This window comes from Leptodactylus fuscus, chromosome 8, assembly GCF_031893055.1.
Source record: "Leptodactylus fuscus isolate aLepFus1 chromosome 8, aLepFus1.hap2, whole genome shotgun sequence".
Lineage (NCBI taxonomy): Eukaryota > Metazoa > Chordata > Amphibia > Anura > Leptodactylidae > Leptodactylus > Leptodactylus fuscus.
The window spans coordinates 41,129,475-41,157,288 of NC_134272.1; the positions used below are offsets into that span (position 1 = coordinate 41,129,475).

Below are 27,814 nucleotides of genomic sequence, written 5' to 3' on the forward strand. Positions count from 1 at the left end.
AGCTTGTTAAATATTGATTATAAACTCTTGGCTAAAATGCTGGCTAACAGGCTTAATTCGGTGATTCTGGACCTAGTTCACTCGGACCAAGCAGGTTTTATGCCGGGTAAATCCACGTCTGATAATCTTAGACGCGTCCAGGTGGTGGCTCAAATTGGGTCTGTCTCCTCTGGTGACTGGGCGATAGCCTCTTTAGATGCGACCAAGGCCTTCGATTCGGTCGAGTGGCCCTTCCTTTTACAATCCCTACGTAAATATGGCTTTGGGGAGGGTTTTATTACTTGGGTGTCACTTCTGTACCAATCTCCCAGAGCTACGAATACCTGATTTATGCTAAAGTGTCTTTGGCGGAGACCCCGGCCCTTATGCACTGGCGCACCAATATCCCGGAGCTGACGGATGAAACTTTTCAGAATATTTTGGAATCTCCTCTTTATGTTTCTCCCTCGGCTAATAATAAGTTGATTCAATTGTTTATCTTACATCAATGTTATCTGACTCCGACTCGCCTCCACAAGATGGGCCGTTTGCCTGCCTCGAATTGCCTCAGGTGCCCGCATCCTCGTGAGGACTTCTGGCATATGAGATGGAATTGCCCGATTGTGCAGGCTTATTGGAGGGGGGTGGTGGATCTCCTGGCAGACGTCCTGGGCCGTCCTGTCCCATTTTCTCCTGAATTTTGCTTATTTAGCGTTCTGGATGAGGAGACCTGTCACCATCATGTATGGATATTTCTCCGAGAAAGTTTATTCTATGCCAGGAAGGCTATTGCCCTGCAGTGGATGGCCCCTCGGTGTCTCAATGGCGCAAATTGGTTAATTCGATCCTCCCCTTTAACCAAATTATATATAAAGGCAGGGACTGCCCTCAGAAATTTACTAAGGTTTGGGGGGGAGCGGTGTGCTCCCCCCGCCACCCAATATTCTGCTCCCTCCATGTGTTCAGCATTGGGCGCTTATGTACCCTGAGGAGAGACGTCTGCTGGGTGGATCCGTTGCCCCTTGTCTATAGGTGAAATTGTGTATTTGCTGACACTTTAGTGCCCTTCCGTTTTTGCACTTTTCTCTGCTCGTGGTGGGAGGGCGGAGGTGGGATGGTAGGGTGGCAATTCTTTGATTGTTTATCTGTGTTGTTTTTTTCTATCTGTTATTCTTTTTGCTGTTCTGTACATGTTTTTCTTGATTATCCTGTTAATTTTGTTGTATCTCCTTCAATAAAACGAGTTTAAAAAAAAAAAAAGTGGAAAGCAAACAAAAAGTTATATGCACCAAACCTCCTAAAAATAAGGCCTGGTTCGCTACTTCAGGTCTGAAAGGAATTATAAAGGCCTATATATTAGAACCCCCCTCCCCAATCACCCCATTTTCAAAACTGCGACCCTCAAATAATTCAAAACAGCATTTGGGATGTTTGTTAACCCTTTAAGCATTTCATAAGAATAAAAATAATATGGAGGTGAAATTTAGAACATTCATTTAGACCTAAAATTAACACATTCACAAAGGGTAAAAGGAGAAAATGCATCTGACAGTTTGTTGTGCAAATTCTCCCGTACACAGAAATACCCCACATGGGGGTGGATACTAATTTTTGGGCAGATGGCAATGCACGGAATAGAAGGAGCGACACTGGGTGTTTGAACAGCAGATTTGCTGGAATTGTTTTAATGTGCCACGTCTCATTTGCAGAGCCCCCAGAGGACCAAAACAATGGAAACCCCCCAAAAGTGACCCCCATTTTAGAAACTACACCCCTCACAGATTTTACTAACATTGGGATGTGTAAATGAAAAATTATTAAAATGTCACTTTATCCCCAAAGTTTTCATTTTCACAAGGGGTTAAAGGAGAAAAAGCCCCTCACAGTTTGTTAAATAATATCTTCTGAACACGGCAATACCCCATATGTGGCCATAATCTGCTGTATGGGTATATGGTGGGGCTCAGAATGGAAAGGTCGCTATTTGGCTTTTGGAGGGTGGATTTTGCTGGAATACTTTTCAGGCACCATGTCACATTTGCAGAGCCCCTAGAGTACCAATACAGCGGAAACCCCCTAAAAGTGACCCCATTTTGTAAATTACACCCCTTTTAGAATTTATCTAGTGGTAGAGTGAGCATTTTCACCTCACAGCTGTTTCATGGATTTTATTAACATTGGGACGTAAATGAAAAATTACTTTTTCTCCAATAAATTGTCCATTTACCGCCATCTTTTTAATTTTTGGAGGGCAGATGTTGCTGGACTAGTTTTCGGGTGCCATGTCACATTTGCTGAGCCCCTAAAGTACCAATACAATGGAAACCTCTCAAAAGTGACCCCAATTTAGAAACTGCACCCGTCAAGGAATGAATCAAACGGTATTATCATTTTGAGCCTAACATGCTTCCCAAAAATTAATGTACAAAATGAAAATTGAAATTTTTAAAGAAATATGACATTTCGGTGCCCAGTACGTTGCACCCACTTTGTGTTGTCAGAGACCTGCTCTCCTAAAACTATTAAGGGGCCATCCCGAGGGGCAAAACATTATATGTGTGGGTGTAAACTGCTGCTTGGGCACACAGCAGGGCTCAGAAGGGAAGGAGCACTGCACTTTTGAGATTTTGGGGTAAAGAGTTAGAGGGAATTCCCCAAGAAATGACCCCATTTTGTAGGGGCAATTTTAGGGTCTCTGCAAAAGTGTCATGGCATCCAAAAACCAAACCGTCTAAGTCTGTGCTCCAAAAACCAAATAACTTTCTTCCCTTCTGTGTCCGTCTGTGCCCTAATATCAGTTTACACCCACATATGACATTACGTACGTTATCCTGGGTACACCAGTGTCATACATGTTCCCTAATATCAGTTTATACCACTTATGATATTACGTACATTATCCCGGCTACACCAGTGTCATAAATGTGGCATAAACTGCAGTTTGGGTACACAGCAAGGTGCAGAAGGGAAGGAGCGCTATGTGGCTTTTGGAGTGCAGATTCAGATGTTTGGTATCTGGACGCCATGTCATGTTTGTAGAGCCTGTAAGGTGTCAGAAAAGTGGATTCCTTAATGGAGTGACCCCATTTTGAAACTGGACCCCTCAAAGAATTTACCAGGGGGTGTAGTGAGTATTAGTATCTCAGACGTGACTGCGCAGCAGATTTCCTTCTACAACAAAATCACTGAATGGTTGGACCAAGGGAATGCCGTGGACATAGTATATCTTGACTTCAGTAAGGCATTTGATAAAGTATCACATAACCTTCTTATTGAAAAAATGATTAAGTATGGCTTTGACAAAAAATCAGTTAGGTGGATTCACAACTGGCTTAATGATCGGGCACAACGAGTAATACTAAATGGCTACACATCGAACTGGAAGAAAGTCAAAAGCGGGGTGCCGCAGGGCTCTGTTCTGGGCCCAGTACTTTTTAATATCTTTATAAATGATCTGGACGATGGAATCATTGGGGAACTCATAAAATTTGCAGATGATACGAAGATAGGAGGAATAGCCAACACTAGAGAGGAGAGAGAGTGTATTCAAAAGGACTTAGACACACTGGAACAATGGGCTGAGGCGAACAAAATGGTATTTAACAGGGACAAATGCAAAGTTCTACATCTGGGTAACAGAAATGTAAAAAACATATATAGTATGGGAGGAATAGAACTAAGTGATAGCATAGGGGAAAAGGACTTGGGCATAATAGTAGATCACAAATTCAACATGAGCCAACAGTGCGGTGCTGCTGCAAAAAAGGCTAATAAAATTCTGGGATGTATTAAGACAAGCATTGAATCTAGATCAAGAGAGGTCATTATTCCGCTGTATTCTTCCCTGGTCAGATCACACCTGGAATACTGTGTACAGTTCTGGGCGCCTCAATTCAAGAAAGACATCGATATATTGGAGCAAGTCCAGAGAAGAGCAACCAAAATGGTGGAAGGTCTGCAAACCATGTCCTATGAGGAGCGGCTAAAAGAACTGGGATTGTTTAGTTTGCAGAAGAGAAGGCTGAGGGGAGATTTAATAGCAGTCTACAAATATCTGAAAGGTAGTCATAGTGCAGAGGGATCTACCCTATTCTCATTAGCACAAGGAAGTACAAGAAGCAATGGGATGAAACTAAAGGGAAAGAGATACAGATTAGACATTAGGAAAAACTTTCTGACAGTAAGGGCAGTGAGAGAGTGGAATAGGCTGCCACGGGAGGTGGTGGGCGCTCCATCAATGGAAATCTTCAAGCGGAATCTGGATAAACATATAGCTGGGATGATTTAGGAAAACCTGCACTCGCAGGGGGTTGGACCCGATGGCCCTTGAGGTCCCTTCCAACTCTACCATACCATACCATACCATACCCTTTTCTGAATATATAAGCGGTGCGGAGTACATTGCAAACACCAAATTCCCTACTGTGTCCCAGTAGCTGCTATGATTGGGGGAGTCACTCTGGTGGGTCACTTTGGGGGTCACTTCGGGTGAATTTTCCCTCATAAACTGTAAATCTGGGGTGTCCCCTGATAAACGCTCGCACAGCTTATATAGTCCCTTCCTGCTGCAGCCAGTTGAATTCTAATAATTTGGTGATTTTAGGGTTTTTTGTCCTCACATTGCCAGATGCTATATATTCTTTATTTTTCTGGTGATGTGGCCATATAAGGAATTGTTGTTTGCGGGATGAGACGCAGAGGAACAGGAGGAAAACACTCCCAAATATGGGAACAAGGGACCACATATCCATCCACCAATAAGGGGAACAACAAGACCCAGAATACGCATGAAAGTCACAAAATATGACTATCAGCATTTATGTGAAGGAACCAAAAAGAACAACAACACCATCCTATATTAAACACACCAATAGAACTGTTATTAATGGACACCATAGCAGAGTTGCATATAATACCCACATACAGGGAAAATATAACAATGCCTCGTTTGTGAGCAAAAAATACAGCAACCCCACTAACATAGGCCCCTAAAAGGATGATGATGATGTCCTACTAATATGGGCGGGCACTGAGCAAGAGTTCAAGGAATTTGTTGATGCCATTAATGTCATCCAATTAAGGCGGGGGTTTTTTACCTCGGAAATTAAGGACGGTAGCTTAGCTTGACAAGTTATAGGACCCAAACATTACCTCTGATTGTCTCATATAGTAACTAATGGTGGTTTAATGTATCAGTTCTGCTTGGGCCTAATCTACTCAACTATGCTGCTACAATTATATTGTTGAGCCTCCCTGGTTTTTGTTGCACATCAATATGTGTAGAATAGTAGTCCATACTTGGGTTTATTAGTCAATTTCCAGCAAGGGGAAACGGATGTATATAATGCACATATTCTAGAGTTTGAGTATTGACAGTGGGATTACCAATTTTTGTACTTTGGGGCATCACGTTCCTCTTACACAGAATTATTTTGACTCTCAGTTACTGTCTGATAATTTGTTTCTCAGTGTTTTATACTATTTTAATCGTATCAATAAAGATTGAATTTTTTAGAAGACGTCCTCTGATAGAATAACTCATCTATCTTTATTTTTCATCTGGATAGGTACCTGCATTATGAAGCTATTCTCAAATAAAGTAAAATATGTCAAATTTGAAAAATCAGGTCTGAATATTAACCCTTTTCTCGCCAAGGACGTCCTCCAGTTTTGGAGCGATTCACTGTTGAAAACACTATTTGGCATTGAGATCGAACTGCAGATCTCAATTCCCGACAGCGATTTAACAGTGAATCGCTCCAAAAGTATACGTTCTATCATCAAGTGCTTGGTATCAATTTAAAGATGAGATTCTCCTCTTTAAAATGCATTTTAATGCATCAAGATATCTGCATGCAGTCCAAAGATATAGGGCTCTAAAATGTCCCCCCTCCTGTCTAAGCAAGCAACTTAAGAACTGTAAAAGGAAGAGGAGGGGGGAAGGAGGACTCTTGCAGCGTGCACAGAGACAGAGAAGCAATCTGATCTTTGTACACAACCTGTATGTGACCCCAGGAGGAGGGGAGAAGGGGATTCAGTCTCTATTTCCCCCCTCCTGTCAATCAGAGAGCATACTATACTTTTGCTGTCTGATTGTCAAATACAGGTATAATGTAAATTTCCGCCTTAGCTTTACTAGAGGGGTATTCTTATGTTATATATCCTAAACATAACCAGGAAGTTTATTGGTGCTGTGACATTTATTCGTGATTTGACATTTAAATTGTCAAATACAGGTATAATGTAAATTTCCGCCTTAGCTTTACTAGAGGAGTATTCTTATGTTATACATCCTACACATAACCAGGAAGTTTATTGGTGCTGTGACGTTTATTCGTGATTTGACATTTACCATTGTCCAGGTCGCAACGTCAAGAAAAAAAGTCGCACCAAACACTTACACAACATATACACAAAATCATGAATAAAGTTTACATTTCACCCAATCCATAGATTTTTAACATATTAGTGAATAACAGCAAAATCCTGCCTGTATGAGTGTTTTTGGGAGTCCGAGCTCTTGTTGTAGTTGATGTTTGCGGTACATACATATGTTGTCTACACCATAAGCTATTATTTTAAAAGTATGTGCAAATATATGTTTTGGAGCATTTTTTTCAAAAAATGTTTTGTGTTTGTCACAAAGTTGCATGAACGTGGATGTGGCTATCAATGACCCATTCAGACATTTATAATCTTCAGGTTGTCTACTTTCAAAAAATATAAGGGGTTTAGGGGTTCACTTACTTTTCATGGTGTGTAATCCCTACATTTTATAGGATGATACTTTTTTAAAACATTTCCAGTTTCAAAGCAGATTTTTGTTCCTTCCAGTTCAGTACAAGCAGAGTTTTAGGTTCTTGAGGTGAGTTGAGCCTTGTACCAGCAGAGATTTTGGCCCTTGGGGTGAGTTGAGCCTTGTAGGAGCAGAGTTTTAGGCCATTGGGGTGAATGGAGCCTTATTGCAGTAGAGTTTTAGGCCCTTGAGGTGAGTTGAGCCTTGTACCAGCAGAGTAATAGGCCCTTGAAGTGAGTTGAGCCTTGTAGCACCAGAGTTTTAGGCCCTTGAGGTGAGTTGAGCCTTGTAGGAGCAGAGTATTAGGTCCTTGGGGTGAGTGGAGCCTTATTGCAGTAGAGTTTTAGGCCCTTGAGGTGAGTTGAGCCTTGTAGCAGAAGAGTAATAGGTCCTTGAGGTGAGTTGCGCCTTGTAGGAGCAGAGTATTAGGTCCTTGGGGTGAGTTGAGCCTTGTAGGAGCAGAGTTTTTGGCGCTTGAGGTTAGTTGAGCCTTGGAGTAGCAGAGTATTAGGCTCTTAGGACGAATTGAGGATCGTAGGAGCATAATATTAAGCTCCTACGAGCTAAGGGATGAATTGAGCCTTTCAGGAGCATAATATTAGGCCCTTGAGCTGAGCCTTAATGGGGTGGTTTGAAATGTCGTTTTTCAACGGTGGTGGTGGTGGTGGAAGAGGATGATGAACTTGTGAGCTGGAACAGAAACATGGTTGGGTCCATACCGATTAAATCGCCAAGAAAGGCAGACTCTTGGGTAGGAACACGCCTGGAGGTAGTGGATGATTGGCTGGTGGAAATGCCGCTGGAAGAAATATCCGCTAGCCATTGTAACACCTGCTCTGTTCCTGGTGCTCGGGCCTCATCAGCGTTGTACCCTGTGCCCTGCTTGACGTTGCCATCAAGCCAGGGATTGTGAATAAGCGCAATGCTGGCTGCCCTTCACCAGTAGGCATTGGATCTGCAGTAGCTTGACCGCGGCCTGGGCTCCCAGCTAGATTTCCTTGCTTCTGTCCTCATCCCATTGCGATAGCCTTACCCATTTCCAGATGTATACTGTATACAGCATACTGTTGCAAGTATACACGGACAGTATATAGCTGAGCATATAGCAAGTACGGTATATACTGGATGGAAAGTATACACCTTGCTTCACACCAGTATGGGACAGGTATAATGGGCGCACAAATTGATGTATACAAGCGTACTATTGCAAGTTTACAGGGACAGAATATATTTAGAGCGGATAGCAAAGGAGGTATATACCGGACGGAAAGTATACACCTTGCGTCACACATGTATGGGACAGGTATAATGGGCGCACAAACTGATGTATACAAGCGTACTGTTTCAAGTATACACGGACGGTATATATTTAGAACGTATAGCAAAGGAGGTTGTGATGAATGGCCCAGAGTTATGGTTTTCCTTTTTCAGTGCCTTCTCAGATATATTTCCCTTTTGCCCTGTTAAATTTACTCTACCTGATTAGCAAGATGCCAGAGATAGTATCCAATTGTCCAAGCCTAATTCCTCCCTGGAGGTAGCTTGGCTCATCCCTTTGTCTCAACCTGGGCACGGCATTATCATGATTGTGCTAACTTCGTTATTCTTAGCAGGGGGGTGTCTGGGATCAGTGGACTGAGAGTCTTGCTATCACCTTTTAGCAGACAAGCTGACTCCATAGGAGACTTTCAAAGAGTTATGACCATATGCAGTCATACTGGTACAAGGTGAGGGGAAGAGCTGCCCACCTTGCTGACCTCATGGTGGGAGGGAGCTGAGTGGAGATATATTGTCTCACATGACAAGACCCCAGGCTCTTGTTGTTCTTCCTGGACTGCTGGGATGTGTCACGAAGTGCTGTGATGCTGTGGAAGCTAATCCCTTGGACTAAGGTCTCTTTTGCCTATAGAGATACCATGCACCCTGGACTATTCTGCTAATGGGGAGTCAAACCCTTACCACCTAAGGATTACTTATGGACTATAACTACTTATAGACGCTAAAGGACTGTGCCCTGGAATTCATTAGGTGAACTCTGGAGACCCAACTGGGTATTATAATGCTGTTTCTAATCTTTTATTCTTTTTATCTTACTGCACTGTAACATACCTTTCTGTAACCATATAAGCTTGTATACGCTAGCATATATCTCTATGTATGTTGGTTGTCTAGTATCGACCCTTTTGGGTTAATAAATATAAAACTTTGAAAAGCTTGTCTCATATTATCCTATAAGACTCAGTCCCTCTCTCAGGGTGAGAGTGGACGGTAAAGATAAGAAGGTGATTGCAGTTTTGCCCATGGTAAGGTCAGGTAGGCCAGAGGCTGGGTCAAAGTGGTTTGGCGAGGCGAGATCCTTCACAGAGGTATATACCGGATGGAAAATATACACCTTGCTTCACACCCGTATGGGACAGGTATATACTGTATACCAGTATAAAAGGTGGTAGGGAATTTGAGCCCTAAAAAGGGCTTTTGTGAAATTTTTTGCAGTATGAGTGTATATGCTGGAGGTGTATATACACTCTTCGAGCAGTTTAGCTCTTAAAATAGCTGTTGGTTTGATTTTTCTGCCTAACAGAAGCTAAATCCTCTCTAACCCTGGGCAGAATGTCTCTCTCTAAATCCAAACCGCATCTAACACAAATCTCTCAGACACCATTCTTATAAATCGGACGTCACCTGTTTTAGCCAGCCAATGACTTTTTCCTATTTTTTTTTTTCGATGCCTACGTTTTCCTACTTCCTGTCCCAACCTCCCCTGCACAGTTAATGGTGTAAAAAAAGCGCCAGGGAAGGTGGGAGAGGAATCAAATTTGTACCTCGCTTACCGCGTGGTATTCGATTTCATTCGAATATCTCGAATACCTTAGTATTCGATCCAATACCTATCTGTTCGAATACTATTCGCTCATCTCTATTAAACACCAAACTACCCTGGGTTCTTAAGAGGGTTAGGAGCATTATACTGTGGGGAGCACTAATGGGACATTAATGACCCCAAACAGTATAATGCCCCATTATTGTACCTCCTCACAGTATCCTCCTAGCCCCCTCCCCCCCAGCATATTCCCCATTAGTGACCCTACACATAATTAATATTAATAGAGTCCAGGAGGAACATAGTCTCCTGCCCCTAAGATCTGATACTTTACACTAAATGGAAGCAGGGATCACCAGTCATCTATGTTGCCTACACGAGAGCACTTACATGTGAAGACAGCAGAGGTTATTGTCAATCACTTCATCAGTTGTGTCTAGAATGGAATTCTTCCTGGTGCGTCCTACCTCCAACAACTCCAATCTAGTCACCTCACTAGTGAAGGATTTATATGATAGAATCTAGACAGTTCATTACTGAAATGACTAGAATGTAGTTGCTGCAGGTAGGTTCATAGTTTCGGGGTATTCTGTAGTTTGATTAAGTCCTCCATACAACTCCTCTTCAACACACCCTTCATGATACAGTACCATGTAAGTTCACCACTCCCTTCCCTTCAACCCCCTATGCTTCCACCATGCAGTCCCATGTAAAAGTATAACTCCTCTCCAATTACCAACTACCTTGTGAATATTACAAGTCATCAGTGCTTGAGGATACTGGATGGGAGAGAGAAGGTTTCTCCCAGCTGTCAACATAATGAAAGAGCTGGGAAGCTGTTTGTCTACCATAGTGAAGTAGGCAATTGCAGGCTTCCCAACTGTAAATAGAGGCGCTATGAAGTTTGAATTCAGGCAGTACTCTGTAGAACTTCGGGTGCTGCTGAATTCATCTTCGGGCCGCATCAGCATGAATTTTAAAGGAGCAAGATGGAAAAATGCTGCAGGTAGCTTTTTTCCATCAGGCTGAGGCACAGAGCTGGCGCCAGAACTGATGCTCTTGTGGCAGAACCAAACCCATAAAGAACTATGGGATCAGTTCTGACATCAGTTTTGGTTTGTGTGCATCATGCTGGAGAGAAACTGATAGCAATGGCAACCATATTTTTTACCCCTTTCTCACCAGAGAGAAGAGATAAATAGACAAATTTTCAAATGGACCTATTATGGTCATTTAACGTAACAGGGAGAATAATTCTTTCATTTTTGTTTCTTTAATTTAAAGTATATATGTAGCTTTATACACTATACAATATGTCATTTACACCATATAGTAACAAACACTGTTGCATGTTAGTGAACTATACAGCAGATGTTCTTCTGACCTCATTACCATACACACTTTTTACTTTGTCCATTCCCTCAATGCCCAATGCATATAATACCAAAAATGCAAAAAGGTTTCTAGTGTGGTTGAACTACATTCTCTTTGTATTTAGGCAAGAAAGTGAAGAAGTGATGGAAATAGCAGGGAAGAAATGAAACAGGGAGTATGCAGTGGGTGGACATAACAGGTATGGTGTGGTACACAATCAGCAAATGAGTTCCAAGTTCTTAAAAAAATAACACTCAAATAAAATGCATGTGTACATCCCATATTTAAGATTAAGCAAAAACAGAAATGTTGCAGATAAATGTAATCTTTTTTATAAAATGGGTTCTCCAAAGAACATCCTCATATTTTGTACATAATTAAAAGTTTAACAATTTTGCAAATACAACTAATTAAAAATCTTTTCTCTTGATAGGTTGCTAATGGATATGACCATGAATGCAGAAACTTTCTAAGAGCTGGTGCTTGTCAAAAACCCAGACATAATTTCTTTACTGTAGACAGGTTATCAAGCAGGGACACTACATTCATGAGATGATAACAGAGCACAATAAAAGAATCATTGCTGGGGTACTGACAAGTCCCATACTAGAGAAGGTTCCTGCATTCATGGTCGTATCTATTGGTAACCAATCAAGACAAAATTTATTCTATTTCTAGAAATGTAATTATGTCTATATGTTTTCATTTTAATAACTTTTATTTCTGTATAAAATTAAATGTGTCTATACTCATGGAAAAACATTGTGGTCCCATCCACACACGGCAGAGAAATACCCACCGTGTAAATGCTGCAATTTCCAAAATCGTTACATTTTTGGAAATCGTAGTATGTCAATTCTACCTATGAAAACGCTGGTGGTTTTTGAAGCAGAAAGTCTGCAGAGGAAACCTTCACAGACTTTTTGTGATATGTGAAGCAGGCCTCTATAAAGGCCCACAGCCTCATGTAAGAAATCTTATCGTATTTGCTCAAAAAAACAGGAATAGATTAAAAAAGGAAGAATAATTATCAGAATGAAATATTCTACAACTTTGGAAACAACAAATTCAAACATTAAACAAGTCTGCACTCTGCTCAAAATGTATTTCTTACCTAATAGTTTCTCTTCGAGCATACTTAGTTGATCTGCATGAAGTCCTCTTTTAGTTACAGAGGAAAACTGCCAACTTAGTACTTCAGACAACTGTGCCCATCTTGCTGTTGGTGGATTTAAGAAAAAGGATAAATTCTGGAAAAGGAAAGAGAAAGAGAACATATGATGACAGCATACAGAAACAGCAATAATTTGGATACTTCAACCTCCAGAGGAAATTAAAATGACAAATTAAAGGGATTTTCCAAGACATTTAAATTGAGGACTTATCCTTAATATCATGTGACGTGGTGTTCATCAGTTAAATGGCCTGATTGCAGATCAGTACCATTCAAGATGACCTGCACTACCAAGAACAGCTGGATCTCAATTTTATGACTAGGGTTGAGCGATCCGGTTTGGAAAAGATCAGATTCCGATTGGCAATCGAGTAAATTTCATGATCGGAATTCCGAACACGATCTTTTCTGGCGGGATCGAGGTCAGAGGTTATGTTCCCACAATGCTTGGCTACTGGCCAATCATTGTGGGAACAGCTAACATGATTCCTGAAACTCAGGCTGTGGGCAGTAATTTATATATACATTTCACAAAAAGGCATCCGTTCATTTCTGACAACCAGTGGCTGTCCATATCCAATAGGCAGCTCTGTCCTCAGATTTATACACACCTTTGCCAAAAAGGCATCCGTTCATTTCTGATAACCAGCGGCTGTCCACATCCTATAGGCAACTCTGTCATCAAACTATATTCACCTTTTAAAAAAAACGTATATCTACGTTTTTTTCTAAAAAACAGAGGCTGTTCCCATCAGAAAGGAGAACTCTCCAGTCACTCAACTAAATAAAATCTGCTTTATCACTTGAAAGTTACTATTTTATTTAAAAAAAAAAAAAACATGCCCCCCAAAACTAAAAAAGTAAAAGGACCCAACAGAGGTGCTCTGGCCAGTGCTTAACCACCTGCCGTGAAAGGGAAAAAACAGGCATCAACATTGCTGGTGTGTGGCAAATCCGGTATTCTGAATGCTGATAAGCCAGTCCACAGAGAACTTGTTACTTCATATCTTGAAGCATCTTCTTCTGGAAGGACTTCCTCCTCACATTCCACTGAACGAAGCTGTAAGTCATCTGCTGTGCAAAATGTTCAATGGGGATCCAGTTCACCCCCTTCTAAATTAACCTGTCCGACAAATTTGGAAGAAGCTGACGAATCTGCTGCATTATTTGATCATTCAATGTCCAAGTTCACAGACATACAGCTGCCATCTAACGATGATGAAACACAAATTCCAGATGTGGATGCCTTCACAAGCATCCAGGCTAGTGGATATTGTGGAAGATTGTTCACAAGAGCCAGTGGATGACGACTATATTGACAAAACTTGGTCTCTACGTGAAGAGGATCAGGGAACTACTTTTGATGATGAGGTTCAAGTTTGTTTGCCAGTGCTACAAAAACGACATCCAATTAATGCACAAATACCAGTTATAACACGCACACCAGTAAACGCTACTCCCACCGGCATTACGCGACCCAAAGCACCTAAAAGTGCTAATCCAAAAAAGAAAGGCTCCAAACAAACTGTTTGGTTATATTTTACCAAAGATGAAAATGACCCAACGAGGGTGATATGCAAGACTGCAAGCAGTCACTTAGCCAAGGAAAGGACAGTAGGCACCTCAATACAAATGCTATGCCTAGGCATCTGAAATCTGTACACCCATCACTTTTTAAAATGTATAATAAACAAATAAGTAAAGACAGGAATGTGCCTGTGAACGTTGATCCACCATAAGCTCTGGCGAGTTCTTCCACCTACTTTTCCAATGCCAGTGCCACGTACACACCAACGTCATGTGTGCCAGGCAGCAGTGCTGGACAACAGTCAAGCAATTGGCTTAAAACAATTACAGGAACCACTGGCCACAAAGCCACTTCTGAATTTCGCATGCCAATTGCTCCAACATGTTCCTCTCTTTCTGGCTCTAATATTCAGCCCACCCTCAGTAATGGATAGGAAAAAAACCTATCCAGCCACACAAGTGTGTGCTAAGCTTCTTACCTGCAGCATTTCAAAACTACTGGCTTTGGAAATGGTCCCTTTCCATTTTGTGGAATCAAAGGCTTTTTGCTCCCTGATGGCCCATGCTGTGCCCCAATACGTTGTACCCAGCCGCCATTACTTTACACGAAAGGCGGTCCCTGACTTGCAGGAGTATGTCAAGCAACAGATCAAGCGTGCCCTAAAGCAATCTATTAGTGGATGTGTTCATTTGACAACGGACAGGTGGACCAGCCAGCATGGGCAGGGCCACTACCTGCCCATGCTGGCAGGTAGTGGCCCAAATTCTGAAACTTCATTTCCTGAGAGTTCCGGGGACGGAATGAGATCCACACCAGAACCTCCACCAAATCATGGGGCTGGAAATGCACCTCATTTATATTGGCATGCTAGCAGGCGAAGGCAGCAAGCAGTACTCGAATTAATTAGTTTGGGGAAACTGAGTCACACTGCCAAAAACATCAAAGATGCGATAATTGCTGAAACTGAGTTATGGTTTGGTCCGCTAGGCCTCAAAATAGGCAACATGATCTGCGATAATGGTAGAAATTTGGTGGCGGCCCTGAATTTGTTCCCATTGACGCATATACCTAGCCTTGCTCATGCATTCAATTTGGTGGTGCAAGCATTCTTGAAAAACTATCCTGATCTTGCACACCTGATTGACAAAGTACGAACATTGTGTGCCCATATACGACGGTTCAAGGTAGCTTCAGCTCTTATGGCTCAGTTTCAGCGTAAACACCACTTGCCCATTCACAGGCTCATATGTGATGTCCCCACCAGGTGGATTTCGACACTGCCTATGATGCAGAGGTTTGTCGAACAGAAGTTAGCAGTAATTGATCTTTTAATGACGAGAGGGACCCGACGTACAAATGTTGCCCTGGTGAAAATCCCTCTTCTGGCTGTGGAGTGGGCACAGCTGCATGACGTCTGTTTGGTTCTTCAGTGTCTGGAATATTGCACAAAAGTGGTCAGCGCGAACAACAGCAGCATCAGCATGACTGTGCCACTTTTGTGCACATTGAAGGACAGCCTCATAACTTTGAGGACCTCTGAGGACCTGGGATTTGCGGCTGCTTTTAGTCACATTGCCTTGTGTATACATTTGTTAACCTGCCAACAGTGACTCATCTTATGTGTGCTGTATAGGGAGACAGGATTTGATTAGGGTCAGCGACTAGCATGGCCATATCTGATCAGAGTTTACTTACCACCATCAGCGTTTGGCTTTCTACTTATGTTTGGTTTATTATGACGATATTTTAAACGATTTATTAAAAGGAAAGTTTTAATATTTACTAGCACTCTTTTGGGATATTTGTATCCTTTCTGTGAACTGTGTCTACAGGTGTGTTCCATTCAGGAAACAAGTTCAAACAGGTGCAGTTAACACAGGTAATGAGTGCAGAGTAGGAGGACTTCTTAACCACTTCAGTACTGGGTCAATCTATGGATTTGGAACAGACGGATTTTCCGTTTTTTTGTAAGTGCGGTTTTGAGGGCTATAACATTTTTATCATATGGGTTATTCAACTAATTTCTGCATGTTATTTTTCAGTGACACAAAGTGCTTTATTTCTATTTTGTATTTATTTTTGAGTGTTTCTAAAGGGGCTCTATCAGCAAAATCATGCTGATAGAGCCCCACATATGCATGAATAACCTTTAAAAAGGCTATTTAGGCACCGTAAATGTTATATTAAACTACCCCCCAGTTTTTAAATAATACCCTAAAACAGAATGTGATCTACTTACGCATCGTGCATGATGAGCAGGCATTCAGGGTGCGCTGTCTTCTTCATGCGCGCCTCCTCTTCTTCCGATGTCCTCGGGTCCCGTCCTCCTCCGGCGCTCGCGAACGGACATTGATAAAAAAAAATGGCCTGGGCACATGCGCACTATCCGTAGTAGAAGCAGCATGCTACTGAGCATGCGCCCAGGCCATTTTTTTTTATCAATGTCAGTTCGCGAGCGCCGGAGGACGGGACCCGAGGACATCGGAGGAAGAGGAGGCGTGGATTAAGAAAAAGGCGCACCCTGAATGCCCGCCCATCGTGCACGATGCGTAAGTAGATCACATTCTTTTTTAGGGTATTATTTTAAAACTGGGGGTAGTTTAATATAACATTTACGGTGCCTGAATAGCCTTTTTAAAGGCTATTCACGCATATGTGGGGCTCTATCAGCATGATTTTGCTGATAGAGCCCCTTTAATTGATGGGCCTAAACAGGAGCATGTCTTGAGCCACCACGGCTGAATCAGCCACAGAATCTGCGGCAAGATAGGGCATCTAGCTTCTTTTGTCCGCTAACAGGGAAAAAAAAGTGAGCAGCTCCCATTGAAGTCAATGGGAGCCTTTTTTGCAGGCGGATTTTGAGGTGGATTCCGCGTCAAAATCTGCTTGCAAAAAATTCTGTGTGAACTAGCCTTAAGTGCTACTAAAAACTTTTTAAAATGTTTTTTGTTTTCCGTTATGGTATTTCTTATTTTGAATTGTGTCGTCAGTGGTGGTGCTTGAACCTGTAATAGGGACATTTTATTGGAGTATTATTTATTTTTAAAAATTATTTTACTTTATTGTTTTACTTTTCTATTCATTTTATTTATTTATTTATGTTTTTACATTGTGTCCCAATAAAGTCATAATATACCTTTGGGAGTGTCTGAACAGTATTTTTTTTTTTGGTGGGGAAGGCTGATTTGCCTTGAAACTGGGGCTGATACATTTAGCCCCTGTTGCAGTAAGAATACAGTATCCTGCCCATAACTACAGAGCTGATCTGAGTCCATTAGGACACAGCAGCTCTAAAGGCCTCTGATCCCGGCGGATCAAGTTACCGCTGGGTCAAACGGCAGGCGCATCATGGCACCGCCCTTAACTGTTACACAGCGCTCATTGAGCACTGTGTACACAGCGATCTGGAATGCAAGGACGGTAATAAACCAGAGCTATAGCCGGAGCTCCCATAGAGAAGAAAGTGAAGGTTTATTATGGTCCCTGTCTTCATGATCGCTGTGTACACAGTGCTCAATGAGCACTGTATAGCCTGCCCTCTAACCTGGCGGTCACATGGTCTGCTGAGATCACAGTCTATAAGGTTTTCAGGAACCAGATCAGCTCTGTAGTTATGAGCATGAATCTGTGTTCCTCCTGTAACTGGAGCTATATAGTTAGGGTGCATTCACACTTTGGATACGCTGACTGATTCTGAACGTTAAAACATGTTCAGAATCAGTGCGTATAAAGCAGATCCCATTCATTTCAATGGGAGCTGGCATACGAGCGCTCCCCATGGAAATGAATGGGCTGCTTTTTTCTCTATAGGGCCCCTTCACACGGCGTAAGCACTCAGCTCATTCCGAGCCGTACACACGAGCGCTTCTAAACACTTCCCATTCACATTCCCATTACAGGATCTAGCACCCACCTCCAACAGCACCATGAAAATAAAAATTAACGTAACGGAGAGGGAAAACTATTTTAGCACTGTGTTATTATATAAAAAAAATCGAAGAGTGAAAAACACTTTCCCTCCTCTTTTGTTTATATTTTCATAGATATAAAAAATTTTTAAAACACATGGAAAAATAAAAACAAAGTAAAAATAAAGCACTATGTGTCACCGAAAAAAAAGAAGCAGAAATTAGTTGAGTAACCCAAATGATAAAAATGTTATAGTCCTCAAACATACAAAAAAAAAGCCCAAAAAGTGTCTGGTACTAGACCACAAATTGGCCCAGTACGGAAGTTTAGGGCCCGTTCACACGGAGTATAAACGCGCGTGTATTTTGGCAAAATACACATGTAAAAATAACACTCCCATTGACTTCAATGACATCTTAGGGTGCATTCACACTACGGATACGCTAACTGATTCTGAGCGTTTAAACACGTTCAGAATCAGCGCATATAAAGCAGATCCCATTCATTTCAATGGGAGCCGGCATACGAGCGCTCCCCATTGAAATGAATGGGCTGCTTTTTTCTATACGAGCGCTCCCATTGAAGTGAATGGCAGTGTCTATAAGCGCTCGAGTGTACGGCTCGGAATGAGCCGAGCACTTACACCGTGTGAAGGGGCCCATAGAGAAAAAAGCAGCCAATTCATTTCAATGGGAAGCGCTCGTATGTCGGCTCCCATTTAAATGAATGGGAACTGCTTTATACGCGCTGATTCTGAACGTGTTTTAACGTTCAGAATCAGTCAGCGTATCCGTAGTGTAAATGCACCCTTACACGTGTATTTTGACATGCATTTTGATGTGTATTTTGATATGTATTTTGCCATGTTTTTTTACACGTGTAAAAAAAAATGTCATTGAAATCAATGGCAGTCTTATTTTTACACGTGTATTTTTTTACACGTGCATTTTGCCAAAATACACACGCGTTTACTCCATGTGAACGGGCCCTAACAGGTCTGTGAGACCAGAATTCTTGCTGGTTGGTGAACAAATACTTATTTCATGCAATAAAATACAAATTAATTATTTGAAAATCATACAATGATTTTCTGGATGTTTTTTAGATTCTGTCTCTCACACAGTTGCAGTATACTTACAATAAATATTATAGACCTTGTGACAGGACCAGGGGCAAAGTGGTAGAAGGAGTGTATATTTCTCCCAGGTTCCTGTCATACATGATCTAGATGCAGCTGAGAAAAGCTGTGTTCTTGGCTGGAGGGTTTTACCAAAACCCTGGTAAAAAGGTCTGACTGCTGGGTGTGTCTATACTCCACTAGCCACTCCAGGTTTTGAGATGTGTGGGGTTAATTCCTGTGTTCCTGAAGGATGTGTATAAAAGGGCAGACAGCACACAGGTATATGGCTCTCTCTGCTCCAGGGAGACCAAGTGTGAGTTAGCCTGCTGTGTTTTGTGTTTAGGGAGCTGTGCAGAAGGCCCAACTCTCATAGTTAGGATACCTGTTGTTGAAGGAAGAAGCCGGACGGCTAGGATTTATTTTTGTATTTTGTTTTGTCTGCACCACTTCTAATAAAACTGGTTGCGGCCAATTGTACCATATTCTGCTGGACTGGACTTTTATTTTTGTGCCAAAAGTGCTCGTCTATCTGAGGAGATGACGATCCCTGAGCTAATCCTGTTAAAACCTCTACATTCTTTTGTAGGTGGGAAAACTTGCAAAATCGTCAGTGTATCAAATACTTATTTTCCCCACTGTAGGTATGCGAAACTTCACAAAAAAAGGTTAAAATCTGGACCCAATTTCCATGCACTTCCCTGTTAGGCACCACTCTGGTTGTAACTCCTCGGGGTGGGTGAAAAGTATGCTTAGTTTAAAAAAAAAACTAATTATTAAGGTAACAAACCATGTCATAAATCGTAAAAACAAATAAAATTACACCAGATAGTAAAGCATTTTGGAACCCACTGCTCCTGTGTACAATATTGTTGACATGTGACTAATTATGTTACAATAGGTCAAACAGTTTTAAACATTCATATACATGGGCTATAAACCCTTTCCCACTAACGGCATGTTTTGATTTTCATTTTTGACTCTTCTCCTTCCAAACCCCTAACTTTTTTATTTCTCTGCTCTCTGAGCCATATGAGGTCCTAATCTTTGTGAAATAAAATTTTCTTCATGATGCTACCATTAATTATTCTGTACAATGTTATGGGAAGCTGTAAAAAAAAAATTCAGAATGGGGTGGATTTGAAGAAAAAATGCATTTGTTTGACTTTGTTACGGGCTTTGGTTTCACGGCGTTCACTGTGCAGCCAAAATGACGTGTCATCTGTATTATAGGTTTCTGTACGATTCCAGGGATACCTAATTTATATGGTTTTATTTACATTTTAACAAAAATCCAAAACTGTGTTAAAAACTTTTTATCTACTTCCGTGTACGGGGATGCACAGGGCGTCCCTTTTTGCAGGGCCGGGTGTACTTTTAAGTTAAACCATTTTGGGAAATTACTTTTGCTTTGATCACTTTTTATTCAAATTTTTAGCAGAGGCAAAACAGTGGAAAAAAAAAAACAGTGGTTTGGCACTTCTGACTTTTTCTCTCCCACTACAGCATTAACTGTACAGGAAAAAGATTTTTTATAGATTTGTAGAGTGGGTGTTTTCGGACACAGGGATACCTAATGTTTATGTGTTTCACAGTATTTAAGTACTTTCATATGTGTTCTAGGGAAAGGGGGGTGATTTGAACTTTTAATATTTGTAATTTAAAATATATATATATATATATATATTTTATTTTTTTTTTAAAGTTTTTTTTGGTATTTGTTAGACCCCCTGGGGGTCTTGAAACCCGGGGGGTGGGGGGCTCAAATCACTAATGCAGCGCATTATAATGCTAAAGCATTGCAAAATACCAGCGTTTCTATTGCAGGCTACCTAGTGTAGCCTGCACCAAAAGCAATAGAATGACAGGCTGGGGAGCCTTCACAAGGCTCCCTGCTGTTATAGTAACGTGACATCGGCCCTGGAGCTTACTCCGAGTGCCAGCGATCAAAGGAAAAATGGTGCCTCGGTCAGCTTTGACTGAGGCGCCAGAGGGGTTAATGCCCCGATCGGTGCAGGCACCGACCAGGGGCATTAGCGCTGGGTGTCTATGGCCGCCATAGATAAACACCCGGAATCCACTGTACTATTACAGTGGATGTCGGGAAGGGGTTAATATATATAATTGTAAACAGCATTCATATACTTTTTCAAATGGCATTGCATCCTTATATATACCATATACAGTTTTCCAAGCAAAAATATACACATGGTAAGGGTGCATTCACACTGAGTAAACGCTAGCTTATTTTGTAGAGTAAAATTACACTTGTAAATTTTGCTATCCCATTGACTTCAATGACATTTTACAGGCGTATTTTTACAGGCGTATTTTTTACAGGCGTATTTTTTACAGGCGTATTTTTACACTTGTAAAAAAATATCATTGAAGTCAATGGGATAGCAAAATTTACAAGTGTAATTTTACTCTACAAAATAAGCTAGCGTTTACTCAGTGTGAATGCACCCTAACAAAAGCAAAAAGGTAAACACAGCTTCCCTGTCGTCCCTACCAGCGGCACAATGTGGGGTATTTCGTGCCCCTGTGTGCTGGTAGGACAGGCGGAATTTTAATTAGCCATGTATTAATTTCACATGGCTTGTTCCCTTTAAGAGGGCACAGATACCTCCCCCCTGTGCGTTTTTTTCTGTCCTGTGTAAAGGATCGGACAGGTGGGGAGGACTCTGTGTCCTCCTAAAGAGAAAGAGTAAGAAGAAGTTTCAGGTACTTACCTGCTCAGACCTGTTCAGGTGTCTTCAATCATGCACTCTGCCCCTTTGGACTTCTGTCGGTCCTGCAAAGAGAATAGGTAAGATTAAAGTTACCTATTTTGCCCACCTCCCTCACGCAATCCTACCTCCTGTTCCCCGGCATCCAGTCTTGCTGGGCTTCGGGAGCCGCGCGCAGCCAGCCGGCGTGTTCGCGCGGCTCCATGAGGGGAACTTCCGGTTTCGCGGAACCTTTCCTCTGCGTAGGAGGGTTCCGGCCGGTCGTTTAGAAGTGTAACACCGGCAACTTCCGGTTTTTCGGCATTCGCCGCTCCGGGACCACGCGAACAGCAGCGTTGGACACTGGAGGTCCTCAGGAGATTGAGGTACGTGCCAATGTAGTTGGCTCAAGGGGGGAGCGTGACTTGAAGGGCTAGGAGTGTTATGAAGGGCAAAGGAACGGAGCTTTTGACTAAGGCCACGCCCCTTCCGGATATGGGGCTGTAAAAAAGGGGGCAGGTTGCATCCCTCATTGCCTGCTAGTCTAATCCCTAGCTGGTTTCTGCGCTGTGGCTTGTGGTTACCGCTTCAAACTGCATTTATTCTACTGCAAACTCTGCTGAAGGTTGGTAAGTGGTCTGCAGAAGCTGGGTGAGTCTCCTCATATGGTTCCTTGAATGTACTCCTCTGATGTTTCATATTCCATGCTTAGGTATCGCTGAAAGCTAGCTTCTTTTTGTCATGTCTTCCTCTTCTACCCCTCCCGGGGATCAAGTAAGACGGAAGAAGTCTTCTAAAAGGAGACACCTGGCTTGCATTGATTGTGACGTTCCACTACCTGATGGTAGGTGCGGTTTTTTCGTCTGCTAATTCTCCCAATGGTGGGAGTATCCTGAATGTCATTGTTTTGCCTTTAGGCTATGACTGGTCACGCTGCCAGCAATGCAGGGGACCTCTGCGGGAGGAACCCGTTACCAGTGATATGGTTGCATGGGTCAAGGAGTACATGGTGAGTACGGTTGCCGCAAAGAGGGGAAGGGTCCCCTCCGGCTTCTAAGTATCCTTGTGTTTTTTGCAGGATGATTCTTTAAAGGATATCCGTACTTCACTGGCTCAGCTCACCAAGAAGCAGCGCGTGGAAAGGCGTTCTGCTTCACTGCCCTCCCTGGAGCGCCTCCAGGTGGAGGAGGTGTCCATATCATCGGACGATCAGTCCTCCTGTACCAGCAGACCAATTTTCCATCGGGAAAAGACTAATAAACTGCTGAAGGCCATCCGGTCGTGGGACCAGGTTGGCGAGGGGGAAGCCTCTGCGTCCACCTCTGGGAAGCGGAGGGTTTTCCAAGTGGACGCCTCCATGGCCAGCCTAATGGAACAAGAATGGAAGCAGCCGGAGAAGGCTTACGTCACCACCAGAGCTTTCAAAGCAGTGTATCCGATTGATCCCTCCCAGCTGGATCGCTGGGGTCCGCCACCCAAGGTGGATTTAGCCATCTCTAAGCTTTCCCGTCGCACTGTCGTGCCCATCGATGACGGGTCAAATCTTCAGGATTTGCTCGATAGAAGAGTGGATTCAACGCTCAAGAAGGCGTATTCGTCTGCTTCAGCCCAGGTGACGGTGGGCATCGCCTCAACGGAAGTAGCTGATAAGCTTCAAGCCCGGCTGGACCGCCTGGAACGGGATATCGACTCCGGGGTTAACAGGGACGACATCCTGGCATCCATGGGGGAGATCCGTCTCGCTACGGATTTCCTGAGAGAATCGGCAAGACAGCAGGTGAAGCTGGCTTCCAAGGCCATGGCCCTCAATACCGCCGCCAGGAGGCCCTTGTGGCTCAAACCTTGGCGGGCTGATGTCGCCTCCAAGTTTTCTTTGTGTTCCCTCCCCTTTCAACCTGGGAAGGTTTTCGGCCAAGGGCTGGACGTTCTGATGGAGGGATTGGCTGATGGTAGAGGGAGATCACTACCACAAGCAACCAGAGGAGGAAGGCCTCCCCCTTCTAGGGGTCGAGGCTCCACGTCTCAATACAGGCCTCAACAAGGAAGCCAGAGACGCCCCAGATACCGTCCGAAAGGGGCGGGTCGCGGGATCCCCAAGGAGGACCCTAAGAAGAAGGGGTTTTGAGGGGACGCCGCTCTCTGTGACCAGCTCTCCCGTAGGAGGGCGCCTTTCGAATTTCCTTGTGGCATGGCATCTTCACATTCTGGACCCATGGGTCTTTCAAGTTGTTCAGCGAGGATACGCAATAGAGTTCTCCCATCCTCCGGTGGATCGTTTCATCACTACGCGGGTCTTACCAGCCCTACAACAAGACTGCCTGGAGGCTTCCGTCGCAGAATATCTCTTAAAGGGGGCCCTGGAAAGGGTCCCTCCTCCCGAAGTGGGTCAAGGAGTTTATTCACCCGTGTTCTTGGTTCCAAAGTCCACAGGAGGGTGGCGGATGATTATAGATCTTCGGTTCCTCAACCTCTTCATAAAGAAAAAACCTTTCAGGATGGAGTCCATAGACTCAGTAACCAGTTTCCTATTGCGCAACGAGGTCATGGTCACCCTGGACCTGAAGGATGCCTACTTACATATCCCCATCTTCCCGCCACACAGGAAATATCTACGTATAGCCGTTCTTATGGCTGGTCACAGAGAGCACCTACAGTTCACTGCTCTGCCATTCGGCATATCGTCAGCTCCGTATGTATTCACCAAGATGGTCGCACCAGTTGCCGCCGCTCTCAGACTTCAAGGCCTCTTCGTGGTTCCCTACCTCGACGACTGGCTTATAAAAGCTCAGTCTACTTCAATTCTCCATCACCACCTCCAGATAGCCATCGCCTTCCTCCAGGAGTTAGGTTGGCTGATCAATTGGGAGAAGTCAGAAATAGTGCCATCCACCCGGAAGAAATTCCTAGGGTTTGTTCTGGATTCCCAGAGCATGCAGATTTTCCTATCTCGTCCAAGGCGAGCAAAAATAGAAGCTTCGGTTCGGGGCCTCCTCAGGTCCCGATGGATCACCATTCGCACCGCCATGCGGGTCCTAGGCCTGATGTCTTCTTCAGCCAAGGCGGTCCCTTGGGCTTTATGGCACTTGCGTCCCCTTCAGATGGAAGTGTTGAGAGCCTGGAACGGATCTCCACGGGGACTGCACAGGAAGATCTGCCTTTCTCCCGGTACCCGTCTTTCCCTCAGATGGTGGAGACACCTGAAAGACGGAAGGTCCTCGGTTCAACCTCGTTGGACCCTGTTGACAACAGATGCGTCCCATTCGGGATGGGGAGCCCACCTGGACGGCAGGACTGTCCAGGGTCTGTGGAGGAATCCAGAGGTAGGAACCTCCAACCTGAAGGAGCTAAAAGCAGTGTATCTGGCGCTGAAGTACTTCGCCCCCTTTCTCGAAGGGAAGGCAGTCAAGGTCCGGTCAGACAATATGACGACGGTAATATACTTGAACAAACAGGGCGGCACCAGGGTTCCAGCCCTACTGAGAGAGGCGAACTTGATCTTCACGTGGGCAGAGAAGAATCTGACCCACCTATCCGCTGTTCACATCAAGGGCTCCCTGAACATAGTAGCGGATCAGTTGAGTCGGGGTATCCCTGTATCAGGAGAATGGTCTCTCAATCAAGACATATTCCATCAGATTGTCCAAATATGGGGCCTTCCGGATGTCGACCTCATGGCAACCCGACTCAACGCCAAGGTGGAAACCTTCTGCTCTCTGTACCAGGAGGACAATGCCTTGGCAGTGGATGCCCTGTCCATCCCATGGAGGTTCAGGCTGATATACATTTTCCCTCCAGTTTCCATCATACCCAAGGTATTGATGAAAATCAGACAGGACCAAGTCTCGGGAATTGCCATAATCCCGTTCTGGCCGAAAAGGACTTGGTTTGCCCAGCTCATGTGGATGAGTCAAGGCAGGTATTGGAGGCTTCCCCCCCTCCCAGATCTGGTGACACAAGGAGAGCTGAGACACCACGATCTGAGGAGATTCAATCTGACAGCCTGGAGGTTGACCAGTCCCTATTAAGGAATAGAGGACTGTCTCAAGGCGTCCTAAGGACTTTAGCCAGCGCCAGAGCCACCTCGACCAATAAGAATTACCGTAGGATCGGTAATATTTTCCAGGCCTGGTGCACGGAACACGAAGTGGACTCCTCCGATCCCCCTGTGAGGGCGATCCTGGATTTCCTTCAGGACGGCCTAGACAGAGGGCTTGCAGCTTCTACCCTGAAGGTACATGTAGCCGCTTTGTCCGCCTATCTGGGGAGGCGGTTGTCTCAGGATCCTTTAGTGAGCACCTTTATCAAAGGGGCAACTAGGCTGAGACCAGCAGTTTCTGCTCCTGTCCACCAATGGGACCTCAGCAAGGTCCTAACGGCACTTTGTGTTGCTCCATTTGAACCTCTGGAGGAGGTGGATCTAAAGTGGCTGACCTATAAGGTATCTTTTCTCCTCGCTATCACCTCGGCAAAAAGAGTAGGGGAGCTTCAAGCACTCTCATCGGAAGCTCCTTACATTGCCTTCTTTGAAGACCGTGTTCAGTTGAGATTTCTGCCAGGATTCAGGCCGAAAGTTTCTTCTAGGGCGAATATGAGTCAGCTCATTTGCTTGCCAACCTTTTTTCCCGTGCCCACTTCCCCTGAGGAGGAGAAGTGGCATACCCTAGATTTAGTCCGGAACCTGCAGATTTACCTTCAGCGCACACGCGCTTTCAGGAGATCTGAGAACTTGTTAATAAATTATGTAGGGGGCCATAAAGGCCGCAAGGCTTCTAAGGCCACCATCTCTCGCTGGGTGAAGGAAGCAATCAAGTTGGCGTTTGTGAGTCAGAACTTACCTCCGCCGACCGTCCTAAGGGCCCATTCGACGCGGGCAGTATCGACCTCTTGGGCAGAGGTCAAGGCTCTCACCTTGGACCAGATTTGTGCAGCAGCATCCTGGTCTTCAGAATTAACCTTTGTGAAGCACTACCGACTTGATCGGTATGGCTCAGAAGCTACTGCCTTCGGGCGTACTGTATTACATTCTGCTTATGTTTAATCTCCCACCCTTATGGGGATTACTTGCTATTTCCCCACATTGTGCCGCTGGTAGGGACGACAGGGAACAAAGGATTATGTAGATAATCTTGTTTCCCTTAGTCCTAACAGCGGCACAAGGATTCCCCCCCTATTGTTGTTTATTTTGGAATGTATGTATTATTACTTGTTATTTACGCACAGGGGGGAGGTATCTGTGCCCTCTTAAAGGGAACAAGCCATGTGAAATTAATACATGGCTAATTAAAATTCCGCCTGTCCTACCAGCACACAGGGGCACGAAATACCCCACATTGTGCCGCTGTTAGGACTAAGGGAAACAAGATTATCTACATAATCCTTTGTTCTCTTCATTGACCTTTAGGGCTAGTTCACACGGGGATTCCACGTATGCACATTCCATCGCGGCTGCCGCGACGGGATGCCGTTGTAGTGCATGGCATCCCGTCGCGGCTTTCTGCTCCGGATTAAGCCCAAATTAATGGGCCTAGTCCAGAGGGCACTGTCGCGAGGCTTCAACAGTTACATAGCGAATCTGCCATAGACTGCAATATTGCAGTCTATGGCACAGGTGATCTAAAAAAGTTTTTAAATATATAAAAGAAATTTAAAAAAAACCTAAAAGTTTAAATCAACCCCTTTCCCTATATCACATATAATATAATTATAACTAAATAAAAGTAAACGATAACACATTAAGCATCCCTAAGTCCAAAAACACCCAAATTATTAAAACATAAAAACATTTGTCACATACAGTAAATGGTGTATCTGGAAAAGGAATCAAAACGGTATGGTGATATGGCGTTTTTTCACCAAATTACCTCCCTAAAAGATGGAATAAAAAGTGATCAAAAAAACATACAGTGGGGCAAAAAAGTATTGTCAGTCACCAATACTGCAAGTTCCACCACTTAAAAAGATGAGAGGCGTCTGTAATTTACATCATAGGTAGACCTCAACTATGAGAGACAAAATGAGAAAACAAATCCAGAAAATCACATTGTCTGATTTTGTAAGAATTTATTTGCAAATTATGGTGGAAAATAAGTATTTGGTCACCTACAAACAATCCAGATTTCTGGCTCTCACAGACCTGTAACTTCTTCTTTAAGAGTCTCCTCTTTCCTCCACTCATTACCTGAAGTAATGGCACCTGTTTAAATTTGTTATCAGTATAAAAAGACACATGTGCACACCCTCAAACAGTCAGACTCCAAACTCCACTATGGTGAAGACCAAAGAGCTGTCAAAGGACACCATAAACAAAATTGTAGCCCTGCACCAGGCTGGGAAGACTGAATCTGCAATAGGCAACCAGCTTGGATTGAAGAAATCAACTGTGGGAGCAATAATTAGAAAATGGAAGAC

The 27,814-nt window shown here is 43.6% G+C and overlaps 1 protein-coding gene across 1 annotated transcript in view; it reads right to left on the reverse strand.

The window, feature by feature from the left end:
• STAT1 (signal transducer and activator of transcription 1) overlaps positions 1-27,814 on the reverse strand; it is a 275,050-nt gene that overhangs the window by 73,161 nt on the left and 174,075 nt on the right. The window contains exon 17 of the mRNA XM_075285132.1: positions 12,085-12,220. Coding sequence (XP_075141233.1) covers positions 12,085-12,220 — 136 coding nt within the window. The remainder of the gene's footprint in view (positions 1-12,084; positions 12,221-27,814) is intronic.